This window comes from Schistocerca gregaria, chromosome 2 (genome assembly GCF_023897955.1).
Source record: "Schistocerca gregaria isolate iqSchGreg1 chromosome 2, iqSchGreg1.2, whole genome shotgun sequence".
Classification (NCBI taxonomy): Eukaryota; Metazoa; Arthropoda; class Insecta; order Orthoptera; family Acrididae; genus Schistocerca; species Schistocerca gregaria.
In genome coordinates this window covers 777,012,532-777,029,881 of record NC_064921.1, presented here as the reverse complement: position 1 = coordinate 777,029,881, position 17,350 = coordinate 777,012,532, and the positions used below count along the sequence as shown (strand labels likewise).

The 17,350-nt window shown below is 38.7% G+C and overlaps 1 protein-coding gene across 9 annotated transcripts in view; it reads right to left on the bottom strand.

Moving 5' to 3' along the window:
* Nucleotides 1-17,350, bottom strand: part of LOC126335019 (ryanodine receptor) — a 691,249-nt gene that overhangs the window by 119,972 nt on the left and 553,927 nt on the right. For all 9 annotated transcript variants that reach the window (XM_049997852.1, XM_049997851.1, XM_049997850.1 and 6 more), the window contains one exon: nt 3,443-3,536. In XM_049997852.1, the coding sequence (XP_049853809.1) occupies nt 3,443-3,536 (94 nt within the window). The remainder of the gene's footprint in view (nt 1-3,442; nt 3,537-17,350) is intronic.

Sequence of the window (17,350 nt, the reverse complement as noted above, 5' to 3'; positions counted from 1 at the left end):
CTGTTGAAGAGCAATTTGGGAATAGCGACTGCATCTTTCAACATGATGGAGTACCTGTTCATAATGCACAGCCTGTGGCAGAGTGGTTACATGATGACAACATCTCTGTAATGAACTGGCCTGCACAGAGTCCTGACCTGAATCCTATAGAACAACTTTGAAATGTTCTGGAACGCCAACTTCGTGCCAGGCCTCACCGACCAACAATGCAGTGCTCTGTGAAGAATGGGCTGCCATTCCCCAAGAAACCTTCAAGCACCTGATTGGATGTATGCCTGCGAGGGTGGAGGCTGTCATCAAGGCTAAGGGTGGGCCAACACCTTACTGAATTCCAGCATTACCGATGGAGGGCGCCATGAACTTGTAAGTCATTTTCAGCCAGGTGGCCAGATACATTTGATCACATAGAGTTTGAAGAAATCAACATGTCAGATGATCCAAGCAAGCAACAGACAATTACAAAACAAGGGACCAAGCATGCTGGAATAGTGATGGATTCAACGAAATCTAGTGTCTGAATAATGATGGCAACAAGTGCTGATGGTAAACTGCTTCCACCATAATGTGTCCTTTTTTACATCTGAGTATTTGTGGCACAAGTGACAGGAAGGTCACCCATGGGGAATCCCTTGTAATAGGAATAAAACTTGATGGTTTGATCTGCCGATATTTGAAGACTGGTTCTTTACAACTGCTTTCCTCAACTTGAAGAAGCAAAATGGACCAATAGTGATGATTGGGGACAACTTCCTCAGTCACATTTCCTTACACATTACCAAACAGTGTGAGTGGAACAATATTTCATTTATTTTCCTTCCACCTAACAGCACCTACCTCCTCCAACTACTTCTTGTAAGCTTCTTCAGACCAATGAAAGCAGTGTGGAAAGACAGATAAAATGATGGAAGGACTACACTCGCGGGACATTCCTGAGGATACTTTTCCATCTCTTCTGAAGCAAACACTGACTAAGATTTCAGCAGATTTACTGAAAACATAATGAGTGAATTTTGGGCTGTAGTCCTAATCCCATTTGATCCAGGTCATGTATTACAGAAATGAGGAAGGCTGGCAAAGCAACACAGAGGCATGGACTTCCAGTTTCGAAGAAATGCTCAACAAAGTTTGTTATCCTCCAACTAAATCTGGTAGTTCCTGCTACCACAAAGCAGACATTCCTCTTGGGAAGACAATGATGGGCCATGACTTCCAGGATAATGAAAACAGTATGGGAACATGTGATAGTGCTTTGAGCAGTAGAGAAAGTGAAAATAACCCTTCATCCAACAGAGTTTTGCTGCTGATTATAAATACATATCTTGAAACAAGGAGCATATGAGGCAGTATGTTGGAATGGCAACAAATGTTGGTGCAAGGGAAGCATGTGTGAAATTCTTGCACCCACACAGCAACAGTAGAAACGTATTTGTGTTTGGTGATCTGAGGCATGCAGCTTCAGGATGGTAGGTCTGCAACTGTATAATATTGAGGAAAACTTGATAAATTTTTATTTTGTCCATCTCAGTTGTAAGAATATACAACTTATTGCTGCAGTGGTTACTTGTTGTAGGCTGACCCGTCCATTTTCAAACCTCACACCTTGTTATTAATCATAACTAGTTTTACAACTTGGTGCCAAAAGGTGTGAATAGCTTTGCACAAGTCAAACTGTGAGCAACAAATACTCTCATTGATAAGACAGCCTATTTGTCAACTGTTATACCTGAATGTCTCATAACAACTGCAGCAATAAATTATATTTTCATGGAACTGTGATGGACAAAATAAAAGATTATCAAATTTTCCTCATATTTTTGTTTCCCAATGTCCTTGCTGAAGACACAATACAAAAAGAACAAGTTCTATGAGTACGTACTACACCAGTCGAGAAGAGAGGGACATTTTTTTTAGAAAAGATGTGCTTTGACTCTAAGGCCATCGTAACTTTACGGCCAATGTTTGAAACTTAATGCTTAATATTGAGTAAGTGAACTGATTTTGATTGTTTAGTATAATGTCTTTGTTTTGTTTCTGTTTTTAATATTTTGATTTATACCTTCAAAAATTTGCAATTTAATCTATAGAAAATAAGATCCACCCTTGAATATATAAAACCTTCAAATAAGTAAAATTTGTTATTTCAACTTTTATCACTTTTCGTTTTTATGAACATCCTTGAAATGTGTTAAATGTCACTAAAATCAAATAGGAATAAAGAAGAATTTTAAAAGAAAACATCAATTTATGTCTGAAATACTCCCATATACTTTGTAACTGCAGACAGGGATTTAAAAAACACTTGTGTCCAAAATCACCACAACCATGGGGTGATTTCAGACACTTCATTTATCAAGTTTTGTATGTACAGCCTCCTGGGGGTTTGAGGGACTTCGTTATTCAATTATGTAACAAAATAGAACACCTACGGCTGTCCTTATGATGTTATTTATTATATGTCAACCAGTGCTTCAGTACACCATCTTCAAGCTTTAACTGACACTGGGGTTAACTCTCATAATATTGGCACTGATGGAATCAAGTATATGATTTGAGTTAACCCCCTCTAGGTCAGTTAAAGCCTGAAGATGGTGTACTGAAGCAACAAAACTGGTAGCCATATAATAAGTAACATCTTAAGAATGGCTGTAGGTGTTCCATTGCATTATGTAACTTCATTTATCTGTCTCAGGCAAGTATACGTACACACAAACTTTCTGTTTTTAGGATATATTATTTGTCATACACTTCCATTACAAACAACGTAATCAAAATGACCAATACAAGCTATGGTGCAAATAACCTCAAAACGGTCAGAAATCACCCCATTTGACAGTGTGCTGAGAAAGCCTACAGTAGAAATAGTGTTACTTTACACAATAATCACTGTGGTAGTAAGAGACAATTCCTCTAATCAATTATTCAAAATAACAGTCACAATCGCATTATTTATTTTGCCGCCAACCTGTTTCAACCCGCGATGGGGTCACCTTCAGGGCATGGAGTCGTCACCCTGCCTGTGCATGGGCAGGGTGACGACTCCAGCGAGCGACCAAATGGTGTAAACTACCCTGAAGATGACCCCATCGCGGGTTGAAACCAGTTGGCGGCAAAATAAATAATGCGATGGTGACTGTCATTTTGAATAATTGATTATAAGTAAACCAATCACTGTTTTCTCCATACAACTATGTTGTCTAAAAAAATAATTCCTCTGTCACGATAATACTTCTGTGGTCTGTGAGAAGCAACTATGTTACCATATTGCAGCCTCGAGGGCACATCTGACCTAAGCAAATTAACACTTTAAGTGCAGTTACTGTTATGTGTTAAAAAATAATTTACAAAAGTGAATTAGTATATCCAGAAAGACACAACAGTTTAAATTAAAGAAAATGTGCAGTAAAAGCTACTCCACTGATAATTATAACCAGTAGTTACTTACAGTCAGATCTTCAATCATTATCTCCTGGCCAACATTCTCATCCTGCAGCCACAGATCGCAATAGGAACGCACATAGATGTTGATAGCTCTGTGCCTGTAACAATTTTTTTCTTTACAGAAGTCGTGAAAAGAATACAGACCAAATGTAACTTTAAAGTTATTGCGTGTACTAGAGTTTATTCTTGTATGTTTTGAGAGATAGACATAAGAAATTTTGATACTGTAGGGGTAGAAGAATGTTTATTCAGCATAGTGGAGCATCTTTACAATTTAAATACTTAGTACTAATGATTAACACATAGCTTATACTTGTATGTTGTCATCACCAGTCTATAAATTCAGATTCTATTTCTTTTCATGCCATTTCAACAAAAAGTACCAACACTTTTTTCCACATCTTTGGTGAGCAGAGAAGAGATTCCTCTTTTGCAGTGTTATCTTAACAGCTGTTTCTGTTGAAGGCATTATGACAATTATTCTTAGAGGCAATGAGGAGAACAAAAAGTTACAAAAATTTCACTACATTATAACCATGGGATTTGCTCTGCCAGTGTATTTGTATGTATCTTCAGAATGTGTACACACAGATATATAAACTAACCCTCTCTCCCTTTTTTGTGGTTATTGCATACTACATTTTTATTATTTGCCTTTACCTCCTTACATGTTTGGTGTATGCAAGATATTAAAAAGAGTGTTATTTATTTTGTGAGGCACTAGTATGGACCAAAACAAGACAAACATGTCCAGTAAACATGGGCACTAAAATGTTTACCGTAAGAGTTATGAGTGCTGGTTTCTCTTCACTACTGTGAAATGTATCTCTACTACCATAATCTCTTTCCCATTACAGACCAACAATAAGAATAAGTTATGTACGAGGGCGAGTCAAATGAAAACCTTAAATTTCTAATAACAAATCGAAGTTTCACGCGATTATCCTGTAAGTTGGTACGTGTGCTACAAACAGCATGCAGAATGGCCTGTAGGTATCAGCATAGTGCAGGTGAACACATACCGTCGCAGTATCAGTATAAAGATGGCCGCCCCACTTGTGACTTGCACCAAGGTAGAACAGCATTCTGTTATTCGGTTTTTGTGTAGTGAAGGTGTGAAACCTAGTAAAATTCATCGAAGAATGAAGGTTCAGTACGGTGATCCATATTTGTCACAGCAGCAAGTCTACGAACGGAGTAGAAAGTTCACAAATGGTGTGACTTCAGTGGAAGATGGTCCTCGTCCAGGACAGGCGCAACGAGTTGTGACTCCAGAGAACATTGCAGCAGTTGAAGCCATAATGAAGGAAAACCACCAAGTGACACTGAATGATATTGCAGCATGTTTACAGATTAGTCATGGGTCAGCACACTCATGGGTCAGCACACCACATTGTGCATGATGTGCTCCAGTTTCACAAAGTGTCTGCAAGATGGGTGCCATGGCAGCTGACTCCTGAAATGAGAGAATGATGTGTTGATGCTTGTGAAGAACTTCTTTGGCACTTTGAACGAGAAGGTGATGGCTTCCTTGCAAGAATTGTTACTGGGGATGAAACCTGGGTTCACTTTCACCAACTGGAAACGAAGAGAGCGAGCAAGGAATGGCGCCATTCCTCATCACCAAAACCTAAGAAGTTTCGAACAGAACCATCAGCAGGGAAGGTTATGCTGACTCTCTCTTGGGACAAAAAAGGCATCATTTTGGAGCAATAATTACATGCCTAGAGGGACCACTGTCACCAGTGCATCATACACAAATAAAACGGCACTATAGGTCATATTGTTAAATTTGGAAAAGAATCATAATGTGCTACAAAACCATATTCATTAAATATGAAATAGACAAAATGAAAACCATATGCGGTGTTCTTAGAAGGGAGCTGGAAAAGAAACGTGAAAGAGAATCCAACACAGAAATAAGACATGGTGTCAATATGGTTAAAGAAACTGATGCTGTTGCAAGTGTCTTTAACATTCAGTTTCTAACAATTGCTCAGAATACAGGCTATAAGAGCTCAGTCAAAGACACTATGAACCTTGTGAAAGGAACAGGATTGTGCAAAATAAGACAAATGCACATGGCCCCTTTCACAGTCAGTGAGGTCAAAAGGATCATCACAAAAACGCAAAATAAAAATACATCTGGCTTTGATAACATTGCCACAAGGGTACTTACACATCATGATAGTGCTATTTGTGTAATACTTCATCATCTATTTAATGATTCCCTTCTACAAGGTATTGTTCCAGACAGACTGAAGTAGGCCATAGTGAAACCACTATTCAAGAAAGGGGGCTGCTTCAAACTACTACTCTATCTCCCTTTTAACATTTTTCTCAAAAATTCTGGAGAAATTGATGCATGGGAGAATTGTTGAAGACCTGAACATCAAAAAGGCACTTAGTCATTGTCATTTCAGTTTTCAAAGAGGCCTATCAACTGATGACCCTATATTTTCCTTTACCAAAAATCTTTTAGAAGCACTTAACAATAGACAGGCATCAGATAATATATTGGGATATAATAAAGCTTTCGACTGTGTGAACCATGAAATCCTCCTTATGGCTTAAGTGATGCAGTGCAGATATGTCTTAGATTGTACCTAACTGATAGAAAACAGAGGGTATCATTTAATCATGGAGGTGATACAATAACTTCACCTCACTGGGGAACAGTAAATAAAGGGCTGTTGCAAGATTCTTTATTGGGCCCTTTGCTCTTTCTTATTACTCTCTTTCTTTACTATCTTTGCAGCTGAAACACCAGACAACGATCTTTCAACAACTGCCAATAATGTTTTCTCTGATATCCAAAAATGGTTCAGTTTGAGAGGGTACAGGCTTTTCCGCTATTTTATTGCTAAGAATTTCAATTAAAAAACTATTTGACTAATATGAAAATCCCATACTAACTTGATGTATAAATCAACACGCGTAAACAGTTGTGTGTGTCTGTGTGCATGTTCATTTATATGTCAAGCTATAACGAAAAACATTTTGTTCAGGTGGTTGAATGTCAGAGTCTGAACAGATTGTCAGCCGCACATAAAGACAGAAGCTAATGACTAATCTCTTGTCTGACATATAGGCAATGCACAATAAATTCAGATTGTAGCCCCAAGTTGTTGGAATACTGATTTAATAGATACTAGTATTGAATCATGATTTAAGAAAATTTCACCTAGTCGGGAGTTCGATGACTACTACAAAGATGTGTAGTTTATTTGTAACACACACTTTGACTGAACTCTCACAAGTTGCAATGGACTAACTTTGAATGCTTAAAAAAGCCACTACAATCAGTTTCATAGGTCTCAAAAAGTTCAGGAGGACGTAAATTAAAATGCATTGATCAAAACGCACACCAAGTACAGTTAATGTATTAAACACTAGTATATGTAATATTTATTATTACAATTTTGTAGATGAATACTATAGCCTACCTTATCACTGAAATTTTTATGCTTAGCTTAATAATGTACTTTTTAACAATTCTAAAACTTATAATGTGGAATAACTGTAATTTACGATTTAATTATTTTATACTTCAGTCCCACTGCAGTAAATGCCGAAGACTGCAACTATTGGCATATGTTTTTCTGTATGCATGTTATGTTACAATTTGTAATTATTAGCATATTTAGCTACTGTCCACAAGTATGGTTACAATATTTTAATTTTTAATTAAAAAAAAGGACTCACTCCAATCCATGCAATTCTTCTGTTTACTGGAGCAACAGAGCAGAAATAAATAAATAAACACCGTACACAAATGAGGACACATTCCTCTGTTACTGTCCATGAATACAGCATGCAGTTAGCATCTGTTGGTGTTCTCATCTCATTGAGGTCTCACGTTCTGCCAGTTGTCTGCCTCATCTTAACATGGTATTTCAATGTTGTAACTCAAAATTTTCATAGATTTTTCCTGAGACAGTCTGCACGGTTGACTGGGTCCAATCTTTACTCCTGGGCAGTGCCTGGAGTTACGTCTGCTGTCTGCTCTGGATGGGGCATTCCCTCTTCAGTCCATGCACGTGAGGTATGCTTCCACACCATTGCAGGTGTTTCCTTTTTGTTCACATCCACTGTGGCAGCCTCTTGTCACAGTGGCTGAATCATGGTGTTCCGTAATCAGGCCATACCTGCGAGGCGCGTTTTCTGCAGTCTTGCACCACTGTAGGCATTCCCACATCTGTGCCACTATGGCTATCTCTTGCAGTGGTTCTGTCTCCTAGTGTTCCATATTGAGTACGCACCCACCAGGTGCATTTCCACGCTGCTCCAGATCTTTTCTATTCCGTCTAAGTCCACTGCAGCTGTCTCCAATTGTGGTGGCTGCCTCCTGGTGTTCCATACTTGGTCGGCGGCCATGAGGTGCATTCCCTGGTCTTGTGCTGCTGTAGGTACTCACTATGCTGTCCACACCCAGTGAGGCTTTCTGTTGTAGTGGTGTCAGTCTTCTGGTGTTCCATATTCAGTCGACGCCCACAAGGCGCATTCCCTGTAATCTCACGTTGCTGCTGGATTTCCATATTATGTCCACTCCCACTGCAGCATGCCTCTTGTGGTGGAGACCGCCATCTGGTGTTCTGTACTAGGGAACATCTGGTGAAGACTTCAAGTTACAACATTGTAGTATTGTGTTGAGAAGATGCAGACCACAAGCGGAACACCAGATACAAATGAGAGAACAACAAATTGCTTGGAAAATCAAAGAGATTACAGCTGTTAGACATTTAGTGTTGTTAAGTTAAACCATATTCTCAGTTATAAGTAAGTGGAGAGCATATATTTTGTAAGTAGTTATCGCAGTGAAGAGCTTGCAATAGAGGAGACGTATAAGTATTCATAGCTCTTAAAGAAAGCACTTTAGAGTCCATGTTTACTGGACATTTTGTCTTGTTTTGGTCCATACTACCACCTCTCAAATTATGGAATTCTTTCTTTGATATCATGTATACTTCCAATACTCAAGGCCGCAATAAAGTTATTGAAATATTAATCTCCTTTATAGCTAGAATTTCTGTGTGCAGTAATTTCTTGTTATATAATTGATTTGTTAGGCAATCGGTAAAGAAAGGAAAATTAATGGTCCCGTGTAGCAATCACAGATTTCACAACGGCTGCAAAATATTGTGATTGTAAAAGAATCCATTCTACATGTTTAAGAGTCAACTTATATAATATAAGAAGCAAGTTAGAATAATGACAATATAACGAAAAGGCAGATTGCGACTCAACATATGGCAGAGATGTTGAGTCACAGACAGGCACAACAAAAAGACTGCTAAACAAGTGAACTTTTGCCCAAAAGGCCTTCTTCTAAAGTAGCAAAACACCCAGTTCACACAAGCACAACTCTCATACACACAACCACTGTCCACTTTAGAAGAAGACCTTTTGGCTGAAAGCTCACTTGTTTGGCAGTCTTTTCGCTGTGCCTGTCTATGACTCAATGTCTTCAGTACATGGTGAGTAGCAATATATCCTTTCCATAATATGGTCATTATTCCATCCTGGATTTTCCATTGGTCAGACAAGTTTGAATAAGTAGTCATTTTAACATTAGCTACCACAAATGAGGCCTTAATCCCAACAGTTGTGACAATACTATAATGAAAACAAACACACACACACACACACACACACACACACACACACACACACACACACACAGAGAGAGAGAGAGAGAGAGAGAGAGAGAGAGAGAGAGAGAGAGAGTTGTATTGAGCAAGATAACATAAAGGTGCTGGACTCGCATTCAGGAGAGGCGCTGTTGAAATCTTTGTGTGGGTATCGAGGTTTAAGTTTTTAATAGTTCTCCTAAATATCTTTAAGTGAACATCTGGATGGTTCTTTTGAAAAGAGTATGATTGATTTCCTCCCCCATAACTGTCCAGTCTGAACTTGTGCTTTGTGTCTAATGACTTTGTTGGAAAATAAAGAAAGAAAGGAAGACAACAGAATTGATTAATACATAATGGTTTTTAGAAATGATCAGTTGTCAAATAGATGCATAAAACAGATGAGTCCTTTGTGGTAGAATTCTTTACCAATTGTAACATTGTGCAGAAGCTGTTTGTATCCATGTAAAGGGTGGAGAAAATTTGATTTGATTTCTGAGGATTAATAGTCATTGTCAATAACAGTCAAGTTGGAGGGCAGAAGGGACTGGAAAGATGCTGAAGTTTAGCCAAATGTTCATTAAGCTTTTCCCAAACAGATCGACCACTGCGCATCACACTGCCATCTCAGAAATTACATAATTGTTACAGAATATCATCTGTACCTTAGGACAAGCTTGTGAATCTCAGTAAGCCACATAATAATTGGCTGTGATTGGAGTTTCTAAAATACACATGGTTCCAATGGAAACCACGAAACTGCAGCCCCCAGTATCGCAAAGCTATCTCCTCATAGGAAATGGGCAAACTAATGTGTATGTTTCCTTAGGAGCTCACTGAATATAACTTCAATCTCTTGCAAAATAACTGAAGGAAGATTCAGTAGACAATACCAGTTTTTTACAACCACTGCTGGTTCTCAGCAGCCCCTGAGTTGACTAACATGAGGGTCTTTCTAAAAGTAAAGAACATTTGTTTGTCCAGACATACTGACTCCAGATAATGTAAGAAAATGTTTTTACGAGAAATTTCGACACATTAGCTATTTTTCTATTTAGTCATCATTCAAATTTAAAGATCTTTTGTAGCGCTGTACTTGTTGAATAGTAACTAATATCCTCATTCAGTTAGAAAGAAAGACAGACAGACTTCAATTTGGAGGTAACTCCGGGTTCCAAGGCAAAGGAAGATCTTCAAAAACTTCCCACATAAAATGCCAATGTGAATCCTCCTTCAAAGCAGCATAATGTGGGCAATCATTACTGTAGAGAAGCACAATGTCGCTGGACAACAATCTATGTCATTTGTTTTGAAGGCACAGTGCAGTCAATGAAGGGGCTGCAGTAGGCTGCTGTACTTACAGTCTCTCCTCTAGGCAAAAAGTCAATAACTAGGGTATACTTTTACCGAAGAACACTGTGGCCATAACCTTTCTGCTGCTCACAATTTGTTTGGCTTTTCTTGATTTTGTTGGGGATCATTCCGTTGACTTTTGCTTCCTTTATGGACTTTTACGTGAAAATCAGATATTGTCAGCTAAACAATGTGGTTCAAAAACTGTTCACTATCATTGTAATGCCAAATGAGAAAGGTCAGTGCAATTCCTGTTCATCATTTTTTGTGTTCATCTGTCAAAAGTCAAGGAACCCACCTGGCACACACTGTTTTATAGCCCAAATCACAACCAACAATTTGACAAGCAATCATGAAATTTCATGAAAGCACAAGCTGAGTCCATCAATAGCGAAATATCTAGTCTGTTGAATTTTTTCCTCAAACCTCTATCATGCGTCACCATGAATATACTTTTGTCTGCTATAAAACATGGTACACCATCCTCTAAATTGAAGCTTCACTCATCACGTTTCTACAAACTTTGCTCATCTGTCTGTACATTTTGACAGGTCAGGCTTTTTTTGAAGTCAGAATCTGTTTTATACTACTAGCCTCACACTTTGTGGGATCACTAATTTTGTCACAAATTTTAAAACCACACTAAAAAACAATAAACGACTGCTCCCGCTCCCTGTTAGTGTCATACTGATGTCAAAGATTAGGAAGGTCTTTGACAAGATGGCACAGGTGGGAACAGAATTACATGCTTGTCAGATGAAAACATTCTTCATTTATAGAGTGACCGTTGTCCATTTTTGGTGTATCTCAGAGGTTTGGAGCTCGCCATCTAACCATCAACGTACGGTATGTGGATAATCTGTCAGAGTCTTATTACAGTAGCAGATTGGTTATGATGCTGATAGAGCTCTGACATAATTTGCATTTCAGCTACAATTCTTTGTGAGAACCTTAGCGTTCAGACAGATCAATGATGGTTGTTTTTTATCCTTTACTACTCTTCACTAATGATCTCGAATGAGAAATTGATAATGTCATCACATCCCTAGACACAGAGAAATGTAACAGGCTGGCTCTACTAGCATGCTTGTAGCACTCCTGATGTAAACTGTATAGATATCAACATCCCTCATGGATTACACTTTAGGCCTGTTCCGAATGGCCAACTGCTATCTACAAGGCTGTACAAGGAGCAATCTATGATCATGGGACTCATAATCAGCATGTTGCCAATCTTTCCAATTGTTATTGTCAGTAAATGAATACTGCTGATGCTGCTGCTTCTTTATTCAAGCAGTTCCTAATCTGGCCTCAAGAAAGTTGAAAAAGTACTGGGAATCGAACCCAGGTCCTTCCATGCCAAAGGCAGTGATGTTAACCATTTAGCTACAGAAATGGTTTACTGTGTTAATACATTCCAATGTAGTTATCCTTTTTCGTATATTATTTAATAAATTTATGAAAGCCAATACTGTTAAAACATAGCCGAATATCGCATAAAACTTCCAGGCTAATAGGCTGTGGTCAATGTATTTCCTCTCCAACAATGGGAGACATCTTCAGAGGTAAAGCGGCAAACTGCAACCAGAACTCAAGGGAGCACTGAACATACAGGCATTGTAGAGGGCACCAAAGTCCACCAAATGATGTTGGCTACAAGATTATCTGTGGATCTCTGGTAAGGCCTAGATTGAAAGTAATCAATTATCATTCTTACACTGCAATGTTGACATCCAAATTTTATATCATTTGACATCTTCCTCTTTTCTGTTAAAATTATTATGGTGTTTACAAACCTCAACAGCTTCTCTAAAGAAAAGAGGAAAGTATTAAATTAGAAAAAAATTGGATGGCAATGTTGCAACATAAGAACGATGATCAATTACTTTCAATCGAGAATATTGGGGTTACTAGAGGGAGTCTCGCAGTTGACATCACGTGACGGACTGTGGTGCCCTCTAGACTGCCCATTCATTCAGCGCTCCCTCGAGTTCTGTTTGCAGTTCTCTGCTTCACCTCTGAAGATGTCTCCTGCAGCTGCAGAGAAAACGTTAGGAGAAAGCTTTATATATATGGAACACAGCCTATTAGCTAGTAAGTTTTATGAGATGTCGGTAGCAGCTGTGAAAGCTTACATTGTTGTTGTTGTGGTCTTCAGTCCTGAGACTGGTTTGATGCAGCTCTCCATGCTACTCTATCCTGTGCAAGCTTCTTCATCTCCCAGTACCTACTGCAACCTACATCCTTCTGAATCTACCAAGTGTATTCATCTCTTGGTCTCCCTCTACGATTTTTACCCTCCACGCTGCCCTCCAATACTAAATTGGTGATCCCTTGATGCCTCAGAACATGTCCTACCAACCGATCCCTTCTTCTGGTCAAGTTGTGCCACAAACTTCTCTTCTCCCCAAACCTATTCAACACTTCCTCATTAGTTATGTGATCTACCCATCTAATCTTCAGCATTCTTCTGTAGCACCACATTTCGAAAGCTTCTATTCTCTTCTTGTCCAAACTATTTATCGTCCACATTTCACTTCCGTACATGGCTACACTCCATACAAATACTTCCAGAAATGACTTCCTGACACTTCTTCAGAAACGATTACCTTGCCGTTGCCAGTCTACATTTTATATCCTCTCTACTTCAACCATCATCAGTTATTTTGCTCCTCAAATAGCAAAACTCCTTTACTACTTTAAGTGTCTCATTTCCTAATCTAATTCCCTCAGCATCACCAGACTTAATTTGATTACATTCCATTATCCTCGTTTTGCTTTTGTTGATGTTCATGTTATATCCTCCTTTCAAGACACTGTCCATTCCATTCAACTGCTCTTCCAAGTCCTTTGCTGTCTCTGACAGAATTACAATGTCATCGGCGAACCTCAAAGTTTTTATTTCTTCTCCATGGATTTTAATACCTACTCCGAATTTTTCTTTTGTTTCCTTTACGGCTTGCTCAATATACAGATTTAATAACATCGGGGAGAGGCTACAACCATGTCTTACTCCCTTCCCAACCACTGCTTCTCTTTCATGTCCCTCGACTCTTATAACTGCAATCTGGTTTCTGTACAAATTGTAAATAGCTTTTCACTCCCTGTATTTTACCCCTGCCACCTCCTGAATTTGAAAGAGAGTATTGCAGTCAACATTGTCAAAAGCTTTCTCTAAATCTACAAATGCTAGAAACGTAGGTTTGCCCTTCCTTAATCTAGCTTCAAAGATAAGTCGTAGGGTCAGAATTGCCTCACGTGTTCCAACATTTCTACGGAATCCAAACTGATCTTCCCCGAGGTCGGCTTCTACTAGTTCTTCCATTCATCTGTAAAGAATTCAGGTTAGTATTTTGCAGCTGTGGCTTATTAAACTGATTGTTCGGTAATTTTCACATCTGTCAACACCTGCTTTCTTTGGGATTGGAATTATTATATTCGTCTTGAAGTCTGAGGGTATTTTGCCTGTCTCATACATCTTGCTCACCAGAAGGTAGAGTTTTGTCAGGACTGGCTCTCCCAAGGCCGTCAGTAGTTCCAATGGAATGTTGTCTATTCTGGGGGCCTTATTTCGATTCAGGTCTTTCAGTGCTCTGTCAAACTCTTCACGCAATATCGTATCTCCCATTTCATCTTCATCTACATCCTCTTCAATTTCCATAATATTGTCCTCAAGTACATCACCCTTGTATAGACCCTATATATACTCCTTCCACCTTTCTGCCGTCCCTTCTTTGCTTAGAACTGGGTTTCCAGCTGAGCTCTTGATGTTTATACAAGTGGTTCTCTTATCTCCAAAGGTCTCTTTAATTTTCCTGTAGGCAGTATCTATCTTACCCCTAGTGAGATAAGCCTCTACATCCTTACATTTGTCCTCTAGCCATCCCTGCTTAGCCATTTTGCATTTTCTGTCGATCTCATTTTTGAAACGTTTGTATTCCTTTTTGCCTGCTTCATTTACTGCATTTTTGCATTTTCTCCTTTCATCAATTAAATTCAATATTTCTTCTGTTACCCAACGATTTCTACTAGCCCTCGTCTTTTTACCTACTTGATCCTCTGCTGCCTTCACTACTTCATCCCTCAGAGCAACCTATTCTTCTTCTACTGTATTTCTTTCCCCCGTTCCTGTCAATTGTTCCCTTATGCTCTCCCTGAAACTCTGTACAAGCACTGGTTCTTTCAGTTTGTCCAGGTCCCATCTCCTTAAATCGTCACCTTTTTGCAGTTTCTTCAGTTTTAATCTACAGGCCATAACCAATAGATTGTGGTCAGAGTCCACATCTGCCTCTGGAAATGTCTTACAATTTAAAACCTAGTTCCTAAATCTCTGTCTTACCATTATATAATCTATCTGATACCTTTTAGTATCTCCAGGGTTCTTCCATGTATACAACCTTCTTTCATGGTTCTTAAACCAAGTGTTAGCTATGACTAAGTTGTGCTCTGTGTAAAATTCTAGCAGGTGGCTTCCTCTTTCATTTCTTAGCCCCAATCCGTATTCACCTACTACGTTTCCTTCTCTCCCTTTTCCTACACTCGAATTCCAGTCACCCATGACTATTAAATTTTCGTCTCCCTTCACTATCTGAATAATTTCTTTTATTTCATCATACATTTCTTCAATTTCTTTGTCATCTGCAGAGCTAGTTGGCATATAAACTTGTACTACTGTAGTAGGTGTGGGCTTCGTACCTATCTTGGCCACAATAATGCGTTCACTATGCTGTTTGTAGTTACTTACCTGCATTCCTATTTTCCTATTCATTATTAAACCTACTCCTGCATTACCCCTATTTGATTTTGTGTTTATAACCCTGTATTCACCTGACCAAAAGTCTTGTTCTTCCTGCCACCGAACTTCACTAATTCACACTATATCTAACTTTAACCTATCCATTTCCCTTTTTAAATTTTCTAACCTCCCTGCCCGATTAAAAGATCTGACATTCCACGCTCCGATCCGTAGAACGCCAGTTTTCCTTCTCCTGATAATGACATCCTCTTGAGTAGTACCCGCCCGGAGATCCAAGTGGGGGACTATTTTACCTCCGGAATATTTTACCCACGAGGACGCCATCATCATTTAATCATACAGTAAAGCTTCATGCCCACGGGAAAAATTATGGCCGTAGTTTCCCCTTGCTTTCAGCCGTTCGCAGTACCAACATACCTTCACTCAGGTACCTTTAGAGGAGTCCTTGTTGATAATTGGTCAGCTTTTGGATGATGAAACTACTGAACTGTGTCGTTATGTATTGGCATTGACATATTTTTTATTTAATGATACATTTTTTTAACAAACTGATTGTGTGACTATGGGGAGTCTTCATACCCCTGTTACTGTGAATCTTCTCAAGGAATATTTTTAAGATATCACACTCAGGACTTCTTCTCTTAAACCCACATGGTTTTTGAGATACATGCATGATATTTTGTTTGTTTGGATACATGAAATGGAAGCTCCTCATTGGTTTTTAGATCATTTTAACTGTCTTCATTTGAACTTCAAATTTATGATGGAAATAGAAAAAGATGACAAATTATCGGTTTGGGATGTTGTAGTGTACAAAAAATGGAACTTTGGGACACAGTATATTCTTAAACCTACACATTTGGACCACTTTCTCCATGCCACTAGTTGCCATCAACCACATCAATGCATGGGCGTTTTATGAACACTGGTCAAGAGCGCTCATGCTATTTTGGATCCTGATAATTTGATGGAGGATCTGTATTATCTTAAAGTTGTTTTCAACCAAAAACGATATACAGATCGTCAGATTGTTTGTGTTAGCCAGTTTCGACCACCATGTGAATCAACACTGGACACTCGTAATTCTTTTTGCTTTTTTAAACTTTGTGGGGAGTATTTCTTCACAAACTTCAAGAATCCTCAGGGAACATGATATTAAGAATATCCTTTCATCTTTGACCAAAACTACAGCCCTTCTCGGATCTGTTAAAGATTATTTGGCATTGACGAAGCCTGGAGTATATAATTTTCCTGTCAATGCAGAAAGGCTTATACTGGATGGACTATTTGTACCGGTTCATGACCAATTTGTGGAACATCAATGTCACACACGTTTGCTCCAACCTGAAAAATCTGCCTTCACTGAACATTGTCTCAATGAAGGTCATAATCCATTGAAGAATGTTTATCTGGTGACATTAGTAACAGAGATAAAGGTTTTCCTGTAAGCTGGCAATGAATTCTACACAACACTGGTGACTACTTTGAAGGACAGTAAGAGGTGCAACGTGTAACTCTTTTGTATTGGTTGTGAATAAATAGTTGCCACATTTAATTTCCAACCCTCGTATTTTATTAGACATAAAATAACAATAGTCTGGTTTTTGACTGGCTGCATATTAATTTCTGATTAATTGCAATGTTAGTTTCTACTGTGGCAGCACTGCAATTCTTCACTTCACAGAAGGCAGCCCTTCCACTTCTCTCACAAGCACTGCAGCCTGTTCCCAGGGTATAAAAGAGCCACTGTACCTGATGTTACCTGAGTACTGGCATGACTGTGCACCTGCAATCTCACCCGAAGGTGACAACCAGTTGGACCACAGAACCCGTGAAGAGCATCAACATTTACTACGCCAAGGAAATATCGGTGATCACTTAGGTGTCAAAATTGTTACTATTTAAGATGTGGGCATCTTGCTGGGAAAAGAAGAGGATCTGGTTCCAGTGTGATTGCTGCTAACAGCTACTCTGGAAAAAATCATGAACTGTGAGATTTTTTTATTTTTATTATTTTTTTGAATGGAAGGCTTGCTAAATTCCACCAGTCATTTCTTTTATAATTTGTGCAGTTGTGTAATCTTCTGGAGAATAATGCTTATAAAAATATTAAAAAGGAAGTAATGGAAATTTATCCAGCTATATGTGAATGCCTAAAACAGAATGGTAGCAA